At 58.1% G+C, this 16813-nt stretch overlaps 1 protein-coding gene and 1 long non-coding RNA gene across 2 annotated transcripts; one reads left to right on the top strand and one right to left on the bottom strand.

Annotated features, from left to right (window-relative positions):
* Window positions 1-141: 141 nt before the first annotated feature.
* On the top strand, window positions 142-2035 carry LOC419545. The gene is made up of 2 exons (XR_213593.4): window positions 142-244; window positions 1719-2035. It is a non-coding gene; the product is annotated as an uncharacterized LOC419545 (long non-coding RNA).
* Window positions 2036-3757: 1722 nt separating this feature from the next.
* AIM1L (absent in melanoma 1-like) lies at window positions 3758-13655 on the bottom strand. The gene is made up of 19 exons (XM_004947665.5): window positions 13543-13655; window positions 8901-11110; window positions 8308-8355; window positions 8110-8228; window positions 7720-7876; window positions 7507-7646; window positions 7300-7426; window positions 7060-7223; window positions 6808-6934; window positions 6549-6691; window positions 6340-6466; window positions 6204-6236; window positions 5975-6087; window positions 5736-5865; window positions 5447-5586; window positions 5238-5361; window positions 4757-4915; window positions 4228-4387; window positions 3758-4140 (listed from the first exon to the last, which is right to left on the bottom strand). Exons 2-19 carry the CDS (start codon window positions 11073-11075, stop codon window positions 4052-4054), a joined length of 4275 nt encoding a protein of 1424 aa, XP_004947722.2. The 5' UTR covers window positions 11076-11110; window positions 13543-13655; the 3' UTR covers window positions 3758-4051.
* Window positions 13656-16813: the final 3158 nt, after the last annotated feature.

Raw genomic sequence — 16813 nt, 5'->3', positions numbered from 1 at the left:
TGCTTTTCCATGGATCCAGTTCTTGTGTCCCTTCTGGGTGATGGGTTGTGCTCTGCAGCAGCAGCATGAGGAAGGAAAGTGTGATTGGTGAGATGGGGCCACGGCTGCACTTTAAAGGCTTTGATAGCAATCACCGTGAGCAGATGAGGAAGCATTACAGCAAGCTGCGCACTGAGCCTGGACCATGCAGCCTCTCCAGTGTGCTCACCTGCTCCTCCTGCTTGCCCTGCTTGCCTTCTGCTTGGTAAGAGAAACCCCACTGCTCGGGCACCCCAAAAGCTGGGGAGCAGCCAGACCCATCCCTGGGGTTGTGATGATGGTTAGGGGTCTGGGAACCAACTGGTGGGAGAATTTCTGCCTCAAGCTGGGAACCACAGCACTTTATTTTCCTTTAACTCTGCTTGTCCTAAAAGGAGCTTTGCACTGCAAGCTGCGAGGTTTAGATACTTCTGTATGATGCTTTCTTTCTTTTCTTTCTTTTCTTTCTTTTCTTTCTTTTCTTTCTTTTCTTTCTTTTCTTTCTTTCTTTCTTTCTTTCTTTCTTTCTTTCTTTCTTTCTTTCTTTCTTTCTTTCTTTCTTTCTTTCTTTCTTTCTTTCTTTCTCTTTGAAAGTTTTTTTGCTTATGAGCATTACATGTATCTATAACCTTGCCGTTTCCCAGCTTTCCCCCCCATCATGCAGCTTCTCCTTTGCATGCAGGCCCCTTCCCTATCCCCAGCTGCTGCCTGGTTCAGGGTTGCTGAACATGGCTGTAGGGACACTGGGCACAGCCACAGGGCTCCCTCCTTCCCTTTCCCCTTTTGCATCTTGTCTTTTTACTGCTGGGAGGTCCCTTTGAGGGTCCCAGCACCACATGGGCAGATGGCAGCTATCTCTTGCGTGGGGACCGCTGCTTGGAAGTGGGTAAAGATCTCGGGGGAGGGTGATGCTCCTCAGAGCAGCTCCTGGGTTGATTTTATTTTTTTCTGCTGTACGTTGGTAATGAGACCAGGTCAGCTTGAGCTGGTGTCACTCTCAAATGCCACACAGATGTGACATGTTGCAGGCTCCATGGGATGCACTTACGTTTCAGCATCCCACCCTGTGACAGCAAACCTTCAGAACTAAAAAGAGTGCCTGCAAAATGGGGCCCACCCACGTCCCCTTCCTAATCACCATTACAGCTCCAGAGGGAACGTGTGGGGTCGGGGAGCAGTGAAATACAAAGAAAGTGGTTCTGTACAGCCATGGCGGGAGGTGTTTGAGCAAATGCCTTAATTCAGAAGGGGCTCTTTAGAGAAGGAAGGAAACTGCCCTGAAATTTCCACCCCAGCTGCATTACCACTTCATGTAATGACTGCAGTGCCCCTTGCAACAGGAAGGCGTTCGCCCCCCTCCCCCTTGGTTCCACCAGGGGCCTTCCCAGCTCTGCCTCTGCACCCCACATCCTCCAGCACTGGGCTCGCAGGCCCCACATCCCCAGCCACTTCCTCAGAGGCCAGCCCCTCCCTTCTTTCCCACTTGCCGGTTCTAAAAGCCCCTGCCTTGAAATAGGGCGGCGGCATGAGGGAGTGCCTGCTTTGCTTCCTGCAGTGGGAAAACCCAGAAGCCCACAGCTCTGCCTGCGTGTGGGGGTCTGAGGAGACCGCATAGCACTGAGGCACTACAAGATGGGGAGATCCCACCCCCCTCTGCCTCACTTTGCGGCCATCATCAGCTGTTCTCTTTGCTTTTCCAGCCCTCAGGCTGGGCGGAGGACAACAGCACCATGACAAATGGGGCACCAGACCAGAGCCCGCCCTGCGGCAGCCCGGCCCTCCTGTCCCTCGCACTGGGGCTGGCTGCGTTCCTCCTGCGGCTGTGCTGAGCTGGGCCCGAAGACCCCTGCAGGCCGGCATCCCCCTGCTCCGGATCTCCGCCGCCAGGCCCAGCCAGCTCCTGTCCCCGTGTTCCCGCAGCGCTTCCCTATGGCCGCAGCCTCCAGGAGGACCAACTCCAAGCACAGCCTCCGCAGTTGTGCTGTGAAGCTCTGAGAAATAAAGTACGAGGCTCTAACGCGTTTGTTCTAGTGCTGTTACGGGCTGGCATTGGGGGGCGCTCGCTGAGGGGAGGACGAGGCCCGCTCGCGCCTCTGGGGCGGCCGCAGCCGCGCGCTGACCGCCGAGCTGAAGCAGTACGAGGGCACAGCGCCCCCAGCAGGACGGGCAGACCCAATGCACCGCCCTCGACCCAGCGCTGGCCAATCACAGGCGGTCTTCGCCGAGCGGACCAATCAACGAGCTCAAATCAGCTCTGTACCAATCTGAAGCTGCCAATTGCGAGTTCTGGCCTATCCCGGCTCGGCGGGGTCTATATAAGGGCGGGATGAGGGCGCTGGTGTTGCTCTGCGGCGCGATGCTGCAGGCGGGGTTGGTTTGGTGCAGCTGCGTGCTCGCTGCGGGTCGCCCCACACGAGGGGGCTGAGCCGCACCGGCAGCATCCCTGCCAGAGACATGGACCCTGTGGGGCGACCACACAGCGGCCGGGCAGCCTCAGACCTCGGCCAGGCCTCTCTCCCAGGTGGTCGTCTCCAGGCCGTAGCCAGCAGTGCAGGCCAGCGGCCCGTCTGCAGTTCTGTGTCCCGGTGCTTTGTCCTCACCCTCCTCAGGGCCGCAGCCACTCTGCTCTGCCCAGCGCAGCCGTGTGTGTGCGCCCCGCCCCGCCCTGCCCTGCCCGCTGCTGCCTGCAGGTGCCTGTTGGGTTCCAGCCCATGGTGTGATCTGTGTGGTTCTGTGACCCCCTGCCCCAGTGAGTCTCACAGCAGCCCGGGATGTTTCGCCACAACCACAGAAGTTTGGGCATGGCTGCTGCCGACAGCCAGAGCAATTACTGGCAAGCTGGAGCTGCCTCATGTCAGGATTTAAGTGTATGGTCTGCAGGAGAGGCCTGCAGGGAAGGCACGCTGCCTGTTGCCACCAGAACAGCCCAGTTTTGCTGCAGGGTTGGTAACCAATTGCTTCCCGCATGACGTGATGTCCCCAAGCTGAGCCCAACCTGCTGAGCAAACCAGGAGCGCTGCTCTGCCTGGCAGCAAGGGCAGCAGCACGCGGTGTCTGGCTGTGCAGACATCCCCCACCGCGTCTCCTCTGGCTCTGCATCACACTCCTGGGCAGCTCCTGCCCTACTCTGAGCCCTTCTTGGATGGAGGACAGCTCTGTCCTGGAGACTGGAGAAGGAGCTGAGCTGTGGTGGGGACGTGCAGCCAGGCTCACGTTGGCGATGATGGATTTTGGCAGTCCCAAGCCTGCAGCAGAGCAGGGTGCTGACGTCAGCCCAGGACCATCACTATCCCCATGTGGGACTGAAACTATTACATCCTGTAGCACCTAAGCACTCTCTGATTCCCACACGCCTTTACGTTTCTCCATGGCAGAGCTTTCCCTGGTTAAACACCCTCCATCTGAAGGGCCTGAGTGATCTGCTGTGTTGTTCTCCATCCCTTTGGTACAGCCCAGCCCAGTCTGGCAGTGCCAGGACACATCCCCGGGGCATCTCATCCTGCTGCACTCAGGAAAGAGGGACCCAGAGCCCCCTGCCCTTACAGCAGCATCCAGAGCCAGACACTCTGCCATCTCAGGAGTGCAGCCTGTGCAGCTTGCTTTTCAGAAGGGCTCGGATGTTGCTCATGGCACTTGGACACTAGAAGGCACTGAGCTCCCACCCGGGAGCAGGATTGGGCCCTGTGCTGTGAGGAACACCATGCAGCTCAGCGAGGAGGACAAGGAGAGCAAACCCAGGCAGGGCTGACCCCCTCGAGTGGGGCCGTATCTTACACACGTACATAAATACAGTTCAGAGAGGGGAATGGGGTAGGGAAAAGGCTCTGCCTTGTTGCTCTCAGAGCATCCCACAGCGGTCAGCAGCATGTGTGCCTGTGGTGCTCCAGGAGGGAGGTGGGCAATGGAGGTGGTCATGGCATCCTTCATGGCAGCAGTTGCCAGGGCAGCAGGGCAGGAGGCAGCTCCCACCACTGCAGGGTGTCCCTGTCCTTCTCTGTGACACTTGTTGGCACCAGGGCCACATGCTCCCTGCTCATAGCACCTGTACATCCCAGATCTGCGTGGGTCGTTCCTCAGCCACCTCACAAATGATGGCATGGTCCCGGTCATATGATCGGCCGCCTGCAAAGAGGAGAGCATCTCCATCTAACACCCCATGTCCATGGGGTCCCTGGGACAGCAATCCCTGTGCTGGCACCACAGCCTCACCCTTTACATCGAGGATCATGTCCTCAAACATCTGGCTGTGGATCCGTCCCTGAGAATCAATGCTCCAGGTCTGACGTGGCATCCGGGTTTCGGACCACAGCACAGCCTTTGCTCCCTTCCCGGCTGGTCCGATGACCTGCAGGCTCATGGTGGGGGCAACCTGCAGTGGGAGGTGGTGGACACGTCAGCCCCATCCCCTCCATTGCCTCCACCTGCTGAGGCTCAGGGGCTTTGGGCTTGGAGGTTTCCATGTCAAAAGCATCTGGTTCTGGGGTGGGACACCGGGAAGGCAGGAAAACAATGAGGGGCGGGCATGATCGAGGTGATAAAATCCTCAGGTGTGGCAGAAATGCATTCATGTCTCCAGGACAGACCGGGAGAAGGGAGAATCAATGGGCTTTGGTAATGAGGCTGAGGTTATCCTGGGGAAAAAAAACTGGTGGAAGCCCTACAAGGTGGCTTTGGGGCATTCCCAGGTCCTCTCCAGCTCCAAGCTGCAGACCTCAGTTTTTGAGCATCCCATCCTCACCTGGTTTTTGAGCAGCCCATCCTCATAGTACCAGACAGAGTTGCTCTGCTCACTCAGGCTGGAGACCACCACGCGCCCTGCTTTCATGTCCTCCACATCGTCAGGGACAGACAGGTAGAGCTGCAGCTCCTTGTTCCTGATGCGGAAATAGATCCGTCTCTGGAAGGAGAGAAGCTCTTTTTGCTCAGGATCTCTGCAGCACCCAAGAACCACGTTGTGCATGTCTCCACAGTGCCAGGGTGATGGCTGTGACCCTGGCTCATCTCACAGCTGGCACAGCGTGGCTTGCCACGCCATGATGCCAAGACATTGTGCAAGGTGCTTGCCCGTGGGGAGCATTTCGCCACGACAAATTGCAGGGAGGAGCAGGGAGCTGATGGTAGGTTGGCAGCACTTTTCATGGGTGAGCAGTGGCAGCAGCATGCTGCTTTCCCCAGCCCCATTGCACCAGGGCTGGTTTTGGGGCTCCCTGTGTGCTCACCTGACGGATGGGGTAGAGGGACCCCACGTGCTGCAGCCCGCTGTAGGTCAGCCAGTTGGTGATCTCGGTGCACTCCAGCAGCCACTGGCGGCCTCGGAAGTCACCGTGCTCACACAGCACCCAGCTGTGGAGACGGGCAGAGTGCAGTCAGCCCCAGTGGGCAGACAAACCCCAGCAGGGATGGGAACAGTAGGGCTGGGCTCACTTACATGCCACCTTTGACACGCACTGACAGCACGTGGTTGTTGAAGCCCTCTGCCTGGAGACTCCGTACTTCATTGTTCAGCTCAATCTCTTTCCCCTCGAAACACTCCAGGCCATGCAGGAAGATGGAGGGCTCCGAGAAGAACTGTGGGAGGGGGCAAAGATGAAGGGGTAAAGGGAGAAAGCTGGGGGAAGCCAGCACCCATGTATGCTCTGGGGCTGGAGAACAAATGCTGCAAGAAACAAGGAGGCTCCTGAGAGCTTCTACCCCAGCAATGTTGGATGGGCACTCACCACTGGGACCTTCTTCAAGGAGCGGATGGTAGTGGAGGAGAGGCAGCCCATGGCACCCAGCGTGGGGTACTCGCCCTCAGACAGCACATGCTGCTCCCCAGTGAAGGCCTGGCTGTCAAACAGGATCCAGCTGGTGGGGAGCGGAGGCGTATGCTTGAGCTGATGCAGCCATCGTAGCGGGTGAGTGTCCCCCAGGACTGCCTGTCCTGCTGCCCACCACTGAGCTCCCAGTGCCCTACCTGCCCCCACGGACCCTGCAGGAGCGGGGCACAAAGCTGTCGGGCAGGGCATTCTGCTCGTCCTCAAAGGCAAGGTGTTCCCCCAGGAAGTCAGGCTCCGAGAAGAGCAGGATCTGGGGAGGGGACATGGAGGGGCTCAGTGAGACAGGCAAAGCAGCACTGTCACCATCCCACAAAGAGTGGTGACACCAAGATGAGTGTGTTCCCCTCCCCACATACCACTCCATACCTTGGAGACAAAGTGCAGGTTGTGCTCCCTAACCTGCAAGCAAACAGAGTGGGGCTGGATGTCACCTCACCCACCCATGGGGCACCCATGGGTGTGCAGGGGAGATCCGGGCTCTGGGGGGTCCATGCACACCCACCTGCAGGATGGGCTGTGCTGAGGTGATGCAGCAGTTGGTGGCCCCCCAGTCCTCACAGTTGCGATACACTCCCTTCTCCAGGATGTATTGCTCACCTGAAAAGTTGGGGCCCTCATAGGCCACCCACCTGCCGGGGAGATGCACACTCATGCTCAGGCTTGGCCACCCCTATGTCCCTTCTGTCCCCGTGTCCCATGTTCCATACTCACACGCCACTCAGCACATGGATGGACTGTGTGACAGTGCCATAGCCAGCCAGCTGCACATCGGGCAGTGCCTCACTCAGCTCCACGCTGGGACCCTCCTCAAAGTCCGTGGCCTCGAAGAGCACCAGCGCCGGGTCAGAGAAATCCTGCAGGGACAAACCCTGAGCCCTCAGTTTGCTGTGGGAAAGGGACTGGAGGATGGCTGCCCTCCATAACACATGACATTATGAGCACATGGGGTGGTGGCACCCGATGCCCTCACCGTCCGTATGAGCCGTAAGGACACCAGCTCCTTGCTGTAGCCACCCCACTGCCGCCAGTCGTGGTACTCCCCTTCTTCCAACAGGTACTGGTGGCCACGGAAGCCCTCCTTCTCGTAGCCAACCCAGCTGCATGCAGACACCGAGATCAGATGAGCACTGAGATCCCTACAGCTGAGCATCTCTGAGATGAATCATCTCACTGCTGGCCCGCAGCCCCCAAGCCCTCTCCTGGGGGTGACCCCGCTGCTCACCAGCCGCCCAGGACACGCATTGAGCCCACAGTGGGCAGCAGCAGTTCAGGCAGGCGCTTTAGGTCGTAGATATCCCGGCTGATGATGAAGCTGTGTCCCTGGAAGCCCATGTCCTCATAGATCAGCACCTGTGGCTCACCAGGACGCTCCACCACCGGGCAGCCCTGGGAAACAGAAGGAGAGGCAGAGTGATGTGCTCACACAGAATGCAGCCCCAGTGCTCCAGCAGCCATTGCTCACCAGCCTTATGGGATGCATGGAGCAGATGGATGGATCCTTTGCTCCCCAAGCCTTCAGGTTGGGGTACCCGCCTGGCTCCAGGACATAGGGGTCATCGTCAAAGAAGGGTTTGGAGTAAACCAGCCACCTAGGGAGGAAATACCCAAATGCTCGTTGGCGGCTGGGAGCACCCCGTGCCAGCAGCACCCCACACCCTGTCCCGCTCACAGTCCCGAGTGCACAATGATGGAGGAAGCAGTGAGTGACTGGCCCTGCACGCGGGTGTCCTCAGCCGAGTCACTGAACTGCAGCCTGGCACCTTCTCCGTTCTCCTCAGCAAACAGGCTGATCTCAGGCACGCGGTAATCCTAATGTGGGGAGAACGAAATGAATGGTGGCTGAACCTGGGGGGGCTCTGCACCCCATTTTTCTGCTGCTTACCTTCACCACCCTCTTGAAGGAGCCAATGCGGAAGGGCCAACTGCCACGTGGCTCATCGCTCTGCCTGTACACCATCCAGGGGTTGTCAATCTCCACATCCCCCTCTGCCAGCACACACTTGCGCCCATGGAACCGTGGTTTCTCATACATCACCCACCTGCCAGCAGGGAAATCCCCATTGCTGTGCTTACCAGGCTCTGCCTAATGGCAGGGTGCAGGACGTGGCCATACAGAGCCTCCAGCAGCATGGGTTGGGTGGGGACATACTGCCACCACAGTACTGGCTCATGGCCATAGACATTGCCCGTGGCAGAATGGTGACCACTGAACGTGGGTTGTGACACAGCCTCCTCCCCAGCTGCCCCAGCCTTGTCCCTGCATGGTCCCTACCCGCCACGGATGACTCTGATGGAGATTTTGTGTGACAGCTCCCAAGATGTAGCGTCGGGGACATCACCCCAAATCTCCCGTCTGTGCCCTGCGAAGCCGGCCTCAGAGAAGAGGATGATCTGATTGGGGTGACAGCAGAGTGCTCAGCACCATGGCCCCAGGTTCAGCCCTGCCCAGCCCTGGCCCCATGCCCCATACCTTGCCAGGTCTGGTGTTTATCTTCAGAGAGCCCTCCTTGTCCTCCTGCTGTGCGCACCCGAGGACACACGAAGAGCACAGAGGGACGTCAGCCACACCAGCCATTGCCACAGCCCAACAGAGCAGCAGCCAAAGCCTTGAGTATACAGCCAGCAAATCCCTCCCACCACCCCAAGCAGCCACACCTCGAGCATTCCTGCACCGCCTGGTACAGCCAGCCCCTGCCCTCTGTCATCCATGCCCGCACCCTCCTATCCCCAGCCCTACACCTTCCCATCCCATTACCCTCTCATTACCTGCACTGGTAGCTTCATAGTGCTCATTCTGCTACCTTTCCATCACCCATGCCAAAACCCTCCCATCAGCAGCCCAACACCTTCCCATCCCAGTACCCTCTCTTATTGCCTATACTGGTACCCTCCCATCACTCATCCCAGCACCCTCCCATCGTACTAGGGGCTATGCAGCACAGCTTCCCCCAATGCAACACACCATCTGTAGGCTGGAAGCAGGGGAAGATGCTCAGGGGGTTCGGATCAGACACCCCCTATGCGCCCCAGCATCCCCACACATTGCTGCAGGGCTGCACTCACCGGGATGTCAGTGTGATATGGGGCACCCACACTCTCTGGCTCTTCAGGAACAGGAGGGATGTGGTCAGGACTCACTGCTTCCAGCTCAGTGCTGGGATGGTCACTGGCACCCGTACCATTGGGGACGCCATTGTGGATGCTGGCAGGGGACACGAAGCGGCTGTAAAGCATGCTGTTGTCAAGGCGCGAGTAGGGCTTGGCCTCATCCACTGCAGCCGAACGGTGCTCCAGGAAGTCAGAGAGCAGTGCCATGCCTTTGAGGACGTTCCCTCGGAACAGAATACTGCGCTCACCCGTGGCCCTGCCCTGCATCGCCCCCCCCAGGAGCGAACCCAGCTCCCCGTTGCCATTCTGAGCCCTCCTCAGTGCCTTCTCCTCAGGGCTCAGGTAGGGGTTCTCAATCTCCTCCTCCTCATCGTGGCTCTCAGTGCCCTGCGGTGGGGTCTCAGCTCGTTGTCCCCCCCCTCCCCATGCCAGCAGCTCCTGCAGGGCAACAGGCAGCGAGATGTGGGCACGTGGGGCCACACGGTCCTCGTGGATGGGTGGCAGTGCTGTGCAGCGACCCAGCACTGAGGGCCGGGGCTGGCGCGGAACCTTGGGTGCCTTCCGTATCTCTGAGGGCTCCATATTGCGCAGCGTGTCCACGAAGATCTCCATGTCCACCACCAGCTCAGGATCCTCCTCGGATGCATCTGGGGGACTTTCTGATGGTGGGGCTGGGGACTCATGGGGGGGCTCCGGGATGTTCTCAGTTTGGGGCTTTGAGATGCTCTTAGATTGAGGTTCGGGAACACTCTCAGATTGATGTTTTGGGGTGCTCTCAGGTTGAGGCTTGGGGACACCCTCAGGTTGAGGCTTGGGGACACCCTCAGGTTGGGGTTTGAGGACGCTCTCAGGTTGGGGTTTGGGGACACCCTCAGATTGAAGTTTTGGGACACTCTCAGGTTGAGGTTTTGGGATGCTCTCAGGCTGAGGCTTTGCAATGCTCTCAGGTTGGGGTTCTTCAGTGCTCTCCATGGGAGGCTCAGGGATGCTCTGGGTATCTTGGGCCACACCCTGGTGATTCTCCACCATCTCACCCTCCTCCATCTCAACTTCTGCGTCCTTTGGAGATGCTCGTGCATCAGGTAATGGCTCAGTCCCATTGCTTGCTTCTATGGTGATGTTTTTGGAGGTGCCACCAGCTTCCTCAGAGCTCTCTGTCCTGGGCTGTGTGGCTGAAATAGAGCCATCCCTATGCACTGCACCTCCTTCTCTCACCCCAGACTGATCTGCCAGAGGACACTGGGCACTGGCTGTACTGGTTTGTGGATCCTGGGGTTTGTCTCTGCCTCTTGGTGTTGCACTGGGCATGGATTCATCTGGCACTGAACATTTCTCCCTGGAGGATTCCCTGGTATCCAGGGTGTTCAATGAACTTTTGCCACGTGCTGTGATCTTGGTGATGCCACTGGCATCCAGTTTGCAGCCTTTCTGATGCGATTCATCTGGCGTTGAACATTTCTCCCTGGAGGATTCCCTGGTATCCAGGGTGTTCAGTGAGCTTTTGCCACGTGCTGTGATCTTGGTGATGCCACTGGCATCCGGTTTGCAGCCTTTCTGATGCGATGAGGGCACAGTGGTGGCTTTGCACACACCATTTTGAGTTTTCCTGCCCTCCTCTGCCTCCCTGCTCTCCCGCAGCACGGTGACGTGCCTGGCCCTGGGCTTGGGGTCACGGGTTGAGCGCTGGCAGCGGGGCGCGGTGGGGAGCAGCATGCCATGCATGTAGCTCTCGCGGTGCACAGGGACATCTCGGGGCGCAGGCACTGTGTCATCCTCCCGCTTCTCCTCCCGCCGCCGTGGTGAGAAGACCTGTGAGAAAATGGGGCCGTGCGCCGCAAAGTCCTTCAGGATGCTGACGGAGGACGAACAGCTGCGCTGCGTCACCGTGCTCGGCCCCGGAGCCGTCTTCTCCACAATCTCCCTCTCCCAGGCCTGCAGCAGCAGGGAGACGCGGGAGGGGCTGCCATCCCGGCCCCCCCCTCCTGCCGTGTGCTCCAGCCGCCGCGACACCAGCGAGACTTTCTGGAAGCGGGATCGGCTCTCGGGTCTGGGTGCTGCTGTTTGCTTCATGCTCAGCTCGGCACTGGAGACGCAGCCCTTCGCCACACTGTGCTGGAACGGCAGATCCATGCGGCCCCCGCCACCACGCAGCAGGGCTGGTGGAGCTGCAAGGAGAGGCACCAGGAATCCAGCTGAGCTGAGACCCCAAACCTTGAGCCCATCCCTTTGGACTTTGGTTGTCCCCTCCATGGTCCCTTAGAACATTCTGGGGGGTCTCAAGCACACAGATGGTAACTCAGTGTCTCCTCAGAGCACCTTTGGGGATGCTCACCCATGCGTGACCCAGGGTACCACCATCCCTTCATTGCAATGAAATAAAATTCAATGCAATGAAATTCAATGCAATGCAACAACACAACATGAAATGCAATTAAATGACATGACATGACAGGCAGCACAATGCAGTGAAATGCAATAGAATGCAATACAACTACATGAAATATAAGAACTACAATGACATGCAATGCAATGTATTGAAATGAAATGCAGTGCAACAAAGTGCAGTGCAACAAAATGCAATGTAATGCAATGCCTGCACGTCCCAGCACTCCGCCACACCAACTGGGCAGGATCTGGCTGTGCTGTGCTGTGCCCCGAGCTGCAGGATGAGTCAGGAGGGTGCAGGACTGCACCAAGTCAGCAAAGACAGCAAACAAACAAGCCCAAAAAATAACAGGGAAGCAGCTTCATGAGGTGAAAGGGCCTCAGCGGAGCCGTGCCACAGCACCCAGGGGTTTTGCAGGAGGCTGGGGCCAGCAGCATCTTCCCTTGATCATGGCAATTATTGCTCAGCAAAGATGGGATTGCTGCATCCACATCTGAGACCCCATTGGCAGAAGAAAATGAGCTGCATTAATTACCCGCTGCTTGCACCCTGATCAGAGCAGGCACCCAGCACCCTGTGCCCGTGTCCCCATGCTGGGCAGTGCTGGATGCTGCCGGGGAGGACATGGGCACCCCGAGGCCGCGGCTGGCAGGGTGACGCCATGCAGGGCTGCGTGACTGCGCCAGAACAGCTTTATTGCTGTGTTTAGGATATGGAAAGCAGCTGATGAAGCAGCTCTGGGTGAATGAGCTGGAAGTGTGGCAGCACCTCAGCATCTCCCAATTAGGGGATCTTTGGTGTCACCAACTCAAACATCAGCTGTATATGGGCTGCAGGGGCAGTGGGAGGGGTTGGAACTTGGGTATGGCCCATAGAGTGGTAAAATTTAGTGCTTTCTTGGCTGGGGAAGGCCCTCCATGGGCTTACTCCTCGTGGATGAGAAATGGATTTCTCCCATGGGGCCACTACCCCCATCCCTGAGGTCAGCACTGGGGGTTCCCCACTGTGGGGTTCACTTGGGGCTGGACCCCTCCAAACCGTATCACATCTGCTCTGCCCTTCACCAGAATGTTTCAGTGATGGCATGGGAATATCGGGTCCTGCCCACCTGCCACACGCCCCAGCCCGGCAGGTCTTTCTGGTCTATATAGGAAGGGTTGGTGTCATTTTGCAGTAGGCGATGAGACCATGTCTGGGATAGCGAGCAGAGCTGGATGCTAGGAAGAGCTCAGGCAGGGCCATGCATCTGCATCAGCAAAGCTACATCTGGATCCACAGCGCCACAGCTGAATCCATAGTACCACAGCTGGATCCATAGGACCACAGCTGGATCCATAGGACCACAGCTGGCTCTGGCACCCAGTGGGTGCTGGGGGTAAAGAGGGCATGCCACCCCCATGCCCTGCAGCCCTGGCTGGCACTGGCACCACAGATGGAGGAAGGTGAGGATGTGGCCGTTCCCGCACGCTGGGACACGCTGCAATGAAACCCAGCTGTATTGTTGCAACGGGCACCTGGCACAGCAATTAATCACCTGTCCCACCCAAGCAAGCCCGCTCAGCTAATTGCTGGCTCCTGCTATTCATAAGGGTCTCTAAGCAGCCTGACTGAGGCTCTTGGAACTCGATTAAGATGCCTGCAATGTAATGAAGGGACCAAGGACTGGGTGGCAGCAACCTGTGGCCAGCTTTGAGCTGGCGGCCATGGGGAAATCTGGCCCTGCAGACACACTGGGATGTTCCCAGTGTCTGTGGGTGAGAGCAGACCTGCTGCTTCCAGGAAAATCAAGAATTTGGTTTGGGCGGCTGCTGCACAGATCAGGACTAATAATTAGGGCAGGGCAATTTCCATTTCCCCTTTTGTTACCCGGTGCTCCCGCAGTCATGTGCCCTGCAGAGAGGAGGGGATATAGGTGGGCAGGGACCCCGCTATCTGCTAGCCACAAGGCCACAGGGGGTGGGTGAGCACTCCTTTGTCCTCAGTGGGTGTGAGGATGTGCTTTGGGGTGGGAATAGGGTTAAAAGCCTGAAGGAGTTGAAGCCAAGAGTGGCAGAAATGGGCTCTGCAACCCAACCAGTGCCGACATCAGCTCAGTGGGGACCAAACGGCAGCACCAGCACATGGATCTGAGCACGGCCCCAAGTGGCAGCAGATGCCATACAGATCCTGGCCCCCACAGCATCCGCGGGCCCCAACCCACACCCCACATACCTGCTGCCCGAGGGTCCCACCGCACCCGGTGGGCGCCGCGCTGACCGACCGCACCGAAGGCACTGCGCAGGGCTCGGGGTGCTGCTCCCTGCACCGGCACGCCGCGGCTGGGCGGACCGGCAGAGTCACTCGGCGAACACCTAGTCCTCGGTGAGCACCCAGCCCTGGCGAGCGGAGGTTTGGCATTCCTCAGGTGCTGACAGCCGGGGAGCCGGTTGGGCTGGTTCCCCAGCAACCCAGCTCCTCCATTTCCTGAGACTCAGCAGCGCCGGTTGGGGGACCGGCCCGCCTAGGTTGGTGGGGCCCCCAGAGCCCTGCCGGGCCACTTTGTGGGACTTTTGTCCCATCCACTGCCTCCTCCCACCACTGGGTCCGTCCCCAGTGATACCCGGTGTCCTGGGGCAATGGTCACAGCTGAATTCATTGTCAGGACTCAAAGCGCGTGGCACGCAAAGGGACGGTGATCGCGATGGACATCCATCATCCCTGTGTCATAAACACTCCGCTGCCCCTCAGCGGGACAGAGCAGTGATCGCGGTGGCCCTGGGCCACCACAGGAGACATGGCCCGGGGTGTGGGCTGCGCTCCCCTAGAAAAGCTCGGGGCAATGGCACCCGCCCTGGCTCCTCACCCTGCCCTCGGCTCCCAGCCTCGCCCCAGGCCACCGCCCCACGAGTCACTGCTGGCTCAGCACACACAGCCACCGTCCTGGGGACAGTGGGGCACCCCACACCTCGGCCAGTGGTTTCAGGATCTGAGGAGCTCACAGTTCTTCTGTCCTCCAGCCGCTGACACTGCTCGTTTGAGCTGGACTCTGCCCTGCTTGTCCCCATTGCAGGGTTGTGAAACCCCTGGGAAAGACACAGTGTGGGGTCTGGGATGGGGTCCCCAGCACAGGAGATTCTGGGATGAAAGGCTGGTGCTGCACTGGAGCTTCTGGAGGAGATCAGCGCCAGTATTTGGAGAGCAAACAGGGCCCCGGGATAGGGGCAGCATTGTTACAAAGGAAGGAATTTTTATTGAATAAAACCACAGGAATAATGCCAGCTACCTTCCCCAGCTCTGCAGCGGGGGGGGACGGGAGGAGCTGTGTCCCCATGGCACCGTGGTGGTGGCACAGCATGAGCTCAGGGTGTGAGAAATGAAAGCAGCCAGGAGAAAAGCCCAGGCACGAGTCACATTTCACAGGTAAGGAAGCTGAGGCACAGATAGAGAAGGAATACAAGAAGGGGAACAAAGAGTGGCCATCTGGGCTGACGTAAAGCCCGGCCACACCTGCAATGAGTTTCCAGCTCTCTGCACTAAGGAGGGGGCTGAGCATAGGGCAGCAGTGCCTGCAGCAGCTGTGGAGCTTAGAGGTAACGGGCTGTGAGTGGGCTGTGGGGTATAGCACCTGGAGGAGGAGGAGGAGGAGGAAGAGGAGGAGGAGGAGGAGGAGGAGAAGAAGAAGAAAAAGAAAAAGAAGAAGAACCCCCTTTGCCATTTAAAGGCAAGGACAGGGCTTGCTCTGGCCTGCTGGAGGCTGCTGCCTCTGGAGGGGCCATATCAGAGGACGATCTCTTTCAACTATTGATTTCCCTTTATCAGAGAGAGGGAATATGTATGGGGCTGAAATCCTGATCAATCCCTGCTCTGCAGCCAATCGATCAGAGCTGCCCTGGGGCTTTTATCAAAAGGAGCTGGGGTGCAAAGTGGAGCCCATGGACCTGGGCAGGACCCGGCACTCTGTTTCCATATCTGCGTGCCCCTCCCAGCCTACCCAAAAAGCAGGGAAGCGTGGCACCATGGCATGCTTCCCTGAGCAAGCACTGCTCACCCTTCCATCAAACTATGTTAATGCCAAGGGAGTTTTGGAGTGCTTTTGGATTCCCTTTGGATTCCTGCTTTTGGAGTGCTGGGATTCCCATGTATGGCATCCCTGGGAGCACACCTGTGCGTCAAGCCAGTTGATACATCCCCATGTCCCCACCAATGGGAGGTACCTGACAGTCCCTCAATCACAGCGAAGCTCATTAGGGGCACCAGCCAAGGGGGAGGAGCAGCACCACAACCTCTGTTATTGATTGCTTCATAGCCAGAGGTCAGCAGCATGTGCACAATGCTGGGAGGAGGGAGGTGGGTGGCACCAGTTGTGCCGGGGACTATGCCGTGGTGGCAAGCACCATCTTTGGTATCCCTGATGTTCCTCAGATTCCCCAGCAGAAAGTTGGAAGAATTGGCGTGAGTTGGCCACACAATGGTTGTCAGCACCCAACTGGGGCTGCGCTGCTGGGGTGAGAGGTGGCAGTGGGCACTGTACATGCAGCCAGGAGGGCTAAGCCCAATGGGATGGGCAGGGAGACAGTTTGGTTCACCCCAGAGGAGGCTCGGATAACATCACTGTACCTTTCTGATCATCACACATTGGTGCTGCCAATGCTGGGAGGTGACATCACAGACACAGCCATCGGGGCCAGCCACCAACCTGACCCACAGCACTGAAAGGACACCAGTCCCCATGTTTCCCACATCTGTACCCCATACAACTGGTTTCACACAGCCCCTGGGCATCATCCTGTGGGGCTGGGACCCAGTGGGCTGGGTGGCACAGTGATGCCTGGCACTGGATCGGTCCCTCACCCCGGCCGCGTGCACTGAAGAAGATTTACCGTTTGTCAGAGCTGGGGCCAGAGGTCAGCAGGGGTCAGAAAGTCCATTTCAGAGAGGTCACTGTCCACTTCTTTCAATCTAATGAAGCCATTATTTGTGAAAGTGGATGCTTTGCTGGCTATTCCCTTGAAGCGGAGCTGGGCGCAGCGACTGGCTCTGAAAGAACAGGAAGGAGTCCTCTTCCCGTTCACATGTGCCATTCAACAGGCCCCAAAAACAAATACACCACACACAGAAAGAGGACACCAGGCCAAGGGGTGGCTGGGATGGATCCCAGTGGGACACTGCTTGGAGGTGCTGTGCTTGGGATTGTGTAATTGGGCAGTCACCAGGGATGGGCAGAAACTGGGGATTGTTAAGAAATGGTGCTGGCAGGAAGCAGAGAAGGAAAGGAGTGACACAAAAGAGTATCCCAATTTGTTTGTTTGTTTGTTTGTTTCGTTTTGTTTTCCTCACTACACATCCCTATCCGAATTACTCCTCAAACTAAAACGAGAATCAAAGCGAGCTGCTTCAGGTTGGCCAGGAGAGGGTGCCAAACGCTGCCGCTCCCTCCGTGCCGGAGCGGCGATCCAGGAGCAGGGAATGGGGAAAAGAGCAGACACCCGGACCGCTGCGTGTT

Source organism: Gallus gallus, chromosome 23, assembly GCF_016699485.2.
Source record: "Gallus gallus isolate bGalGal1 chromosome 23, bGalGal1.mat.broiler.GRCg7b, whole genome shotgun sequence".
NCBI classification, from domain to species: domain Eukaryota; kingdom Metazoa; phylum Chordata; class Aves; order Galliformes; family Phasianidae; genus Gallus; species Gallus gallus.
This window is presented reverse-complemented; position numbering and strand designations above follow the sequence as displayed.

Coding starts and splice junctions, on each gene's coding strand:
- AIM1L (XM_004947665.5), bottom strand. CDS start 11,075: ATGGATCTGCCGTTCCAGCACAGTGTGGCGAAGGGCTGCGTCTCCAGT. Junction 8,356..8,900: donor CATATCACACTGACATCCCG/GTGAGTGCAGCC, acceptor GGGTGCGCACAG/CAGGAGGACAAGGAGGGCTC. Junction 7,427..7,506: donor ATCATTGTGCACTCGGGACT/GTGAGCGGGACA, acceptor TTTCCTCCCTAG/GTGGCTGGTTTACTCCAAAC.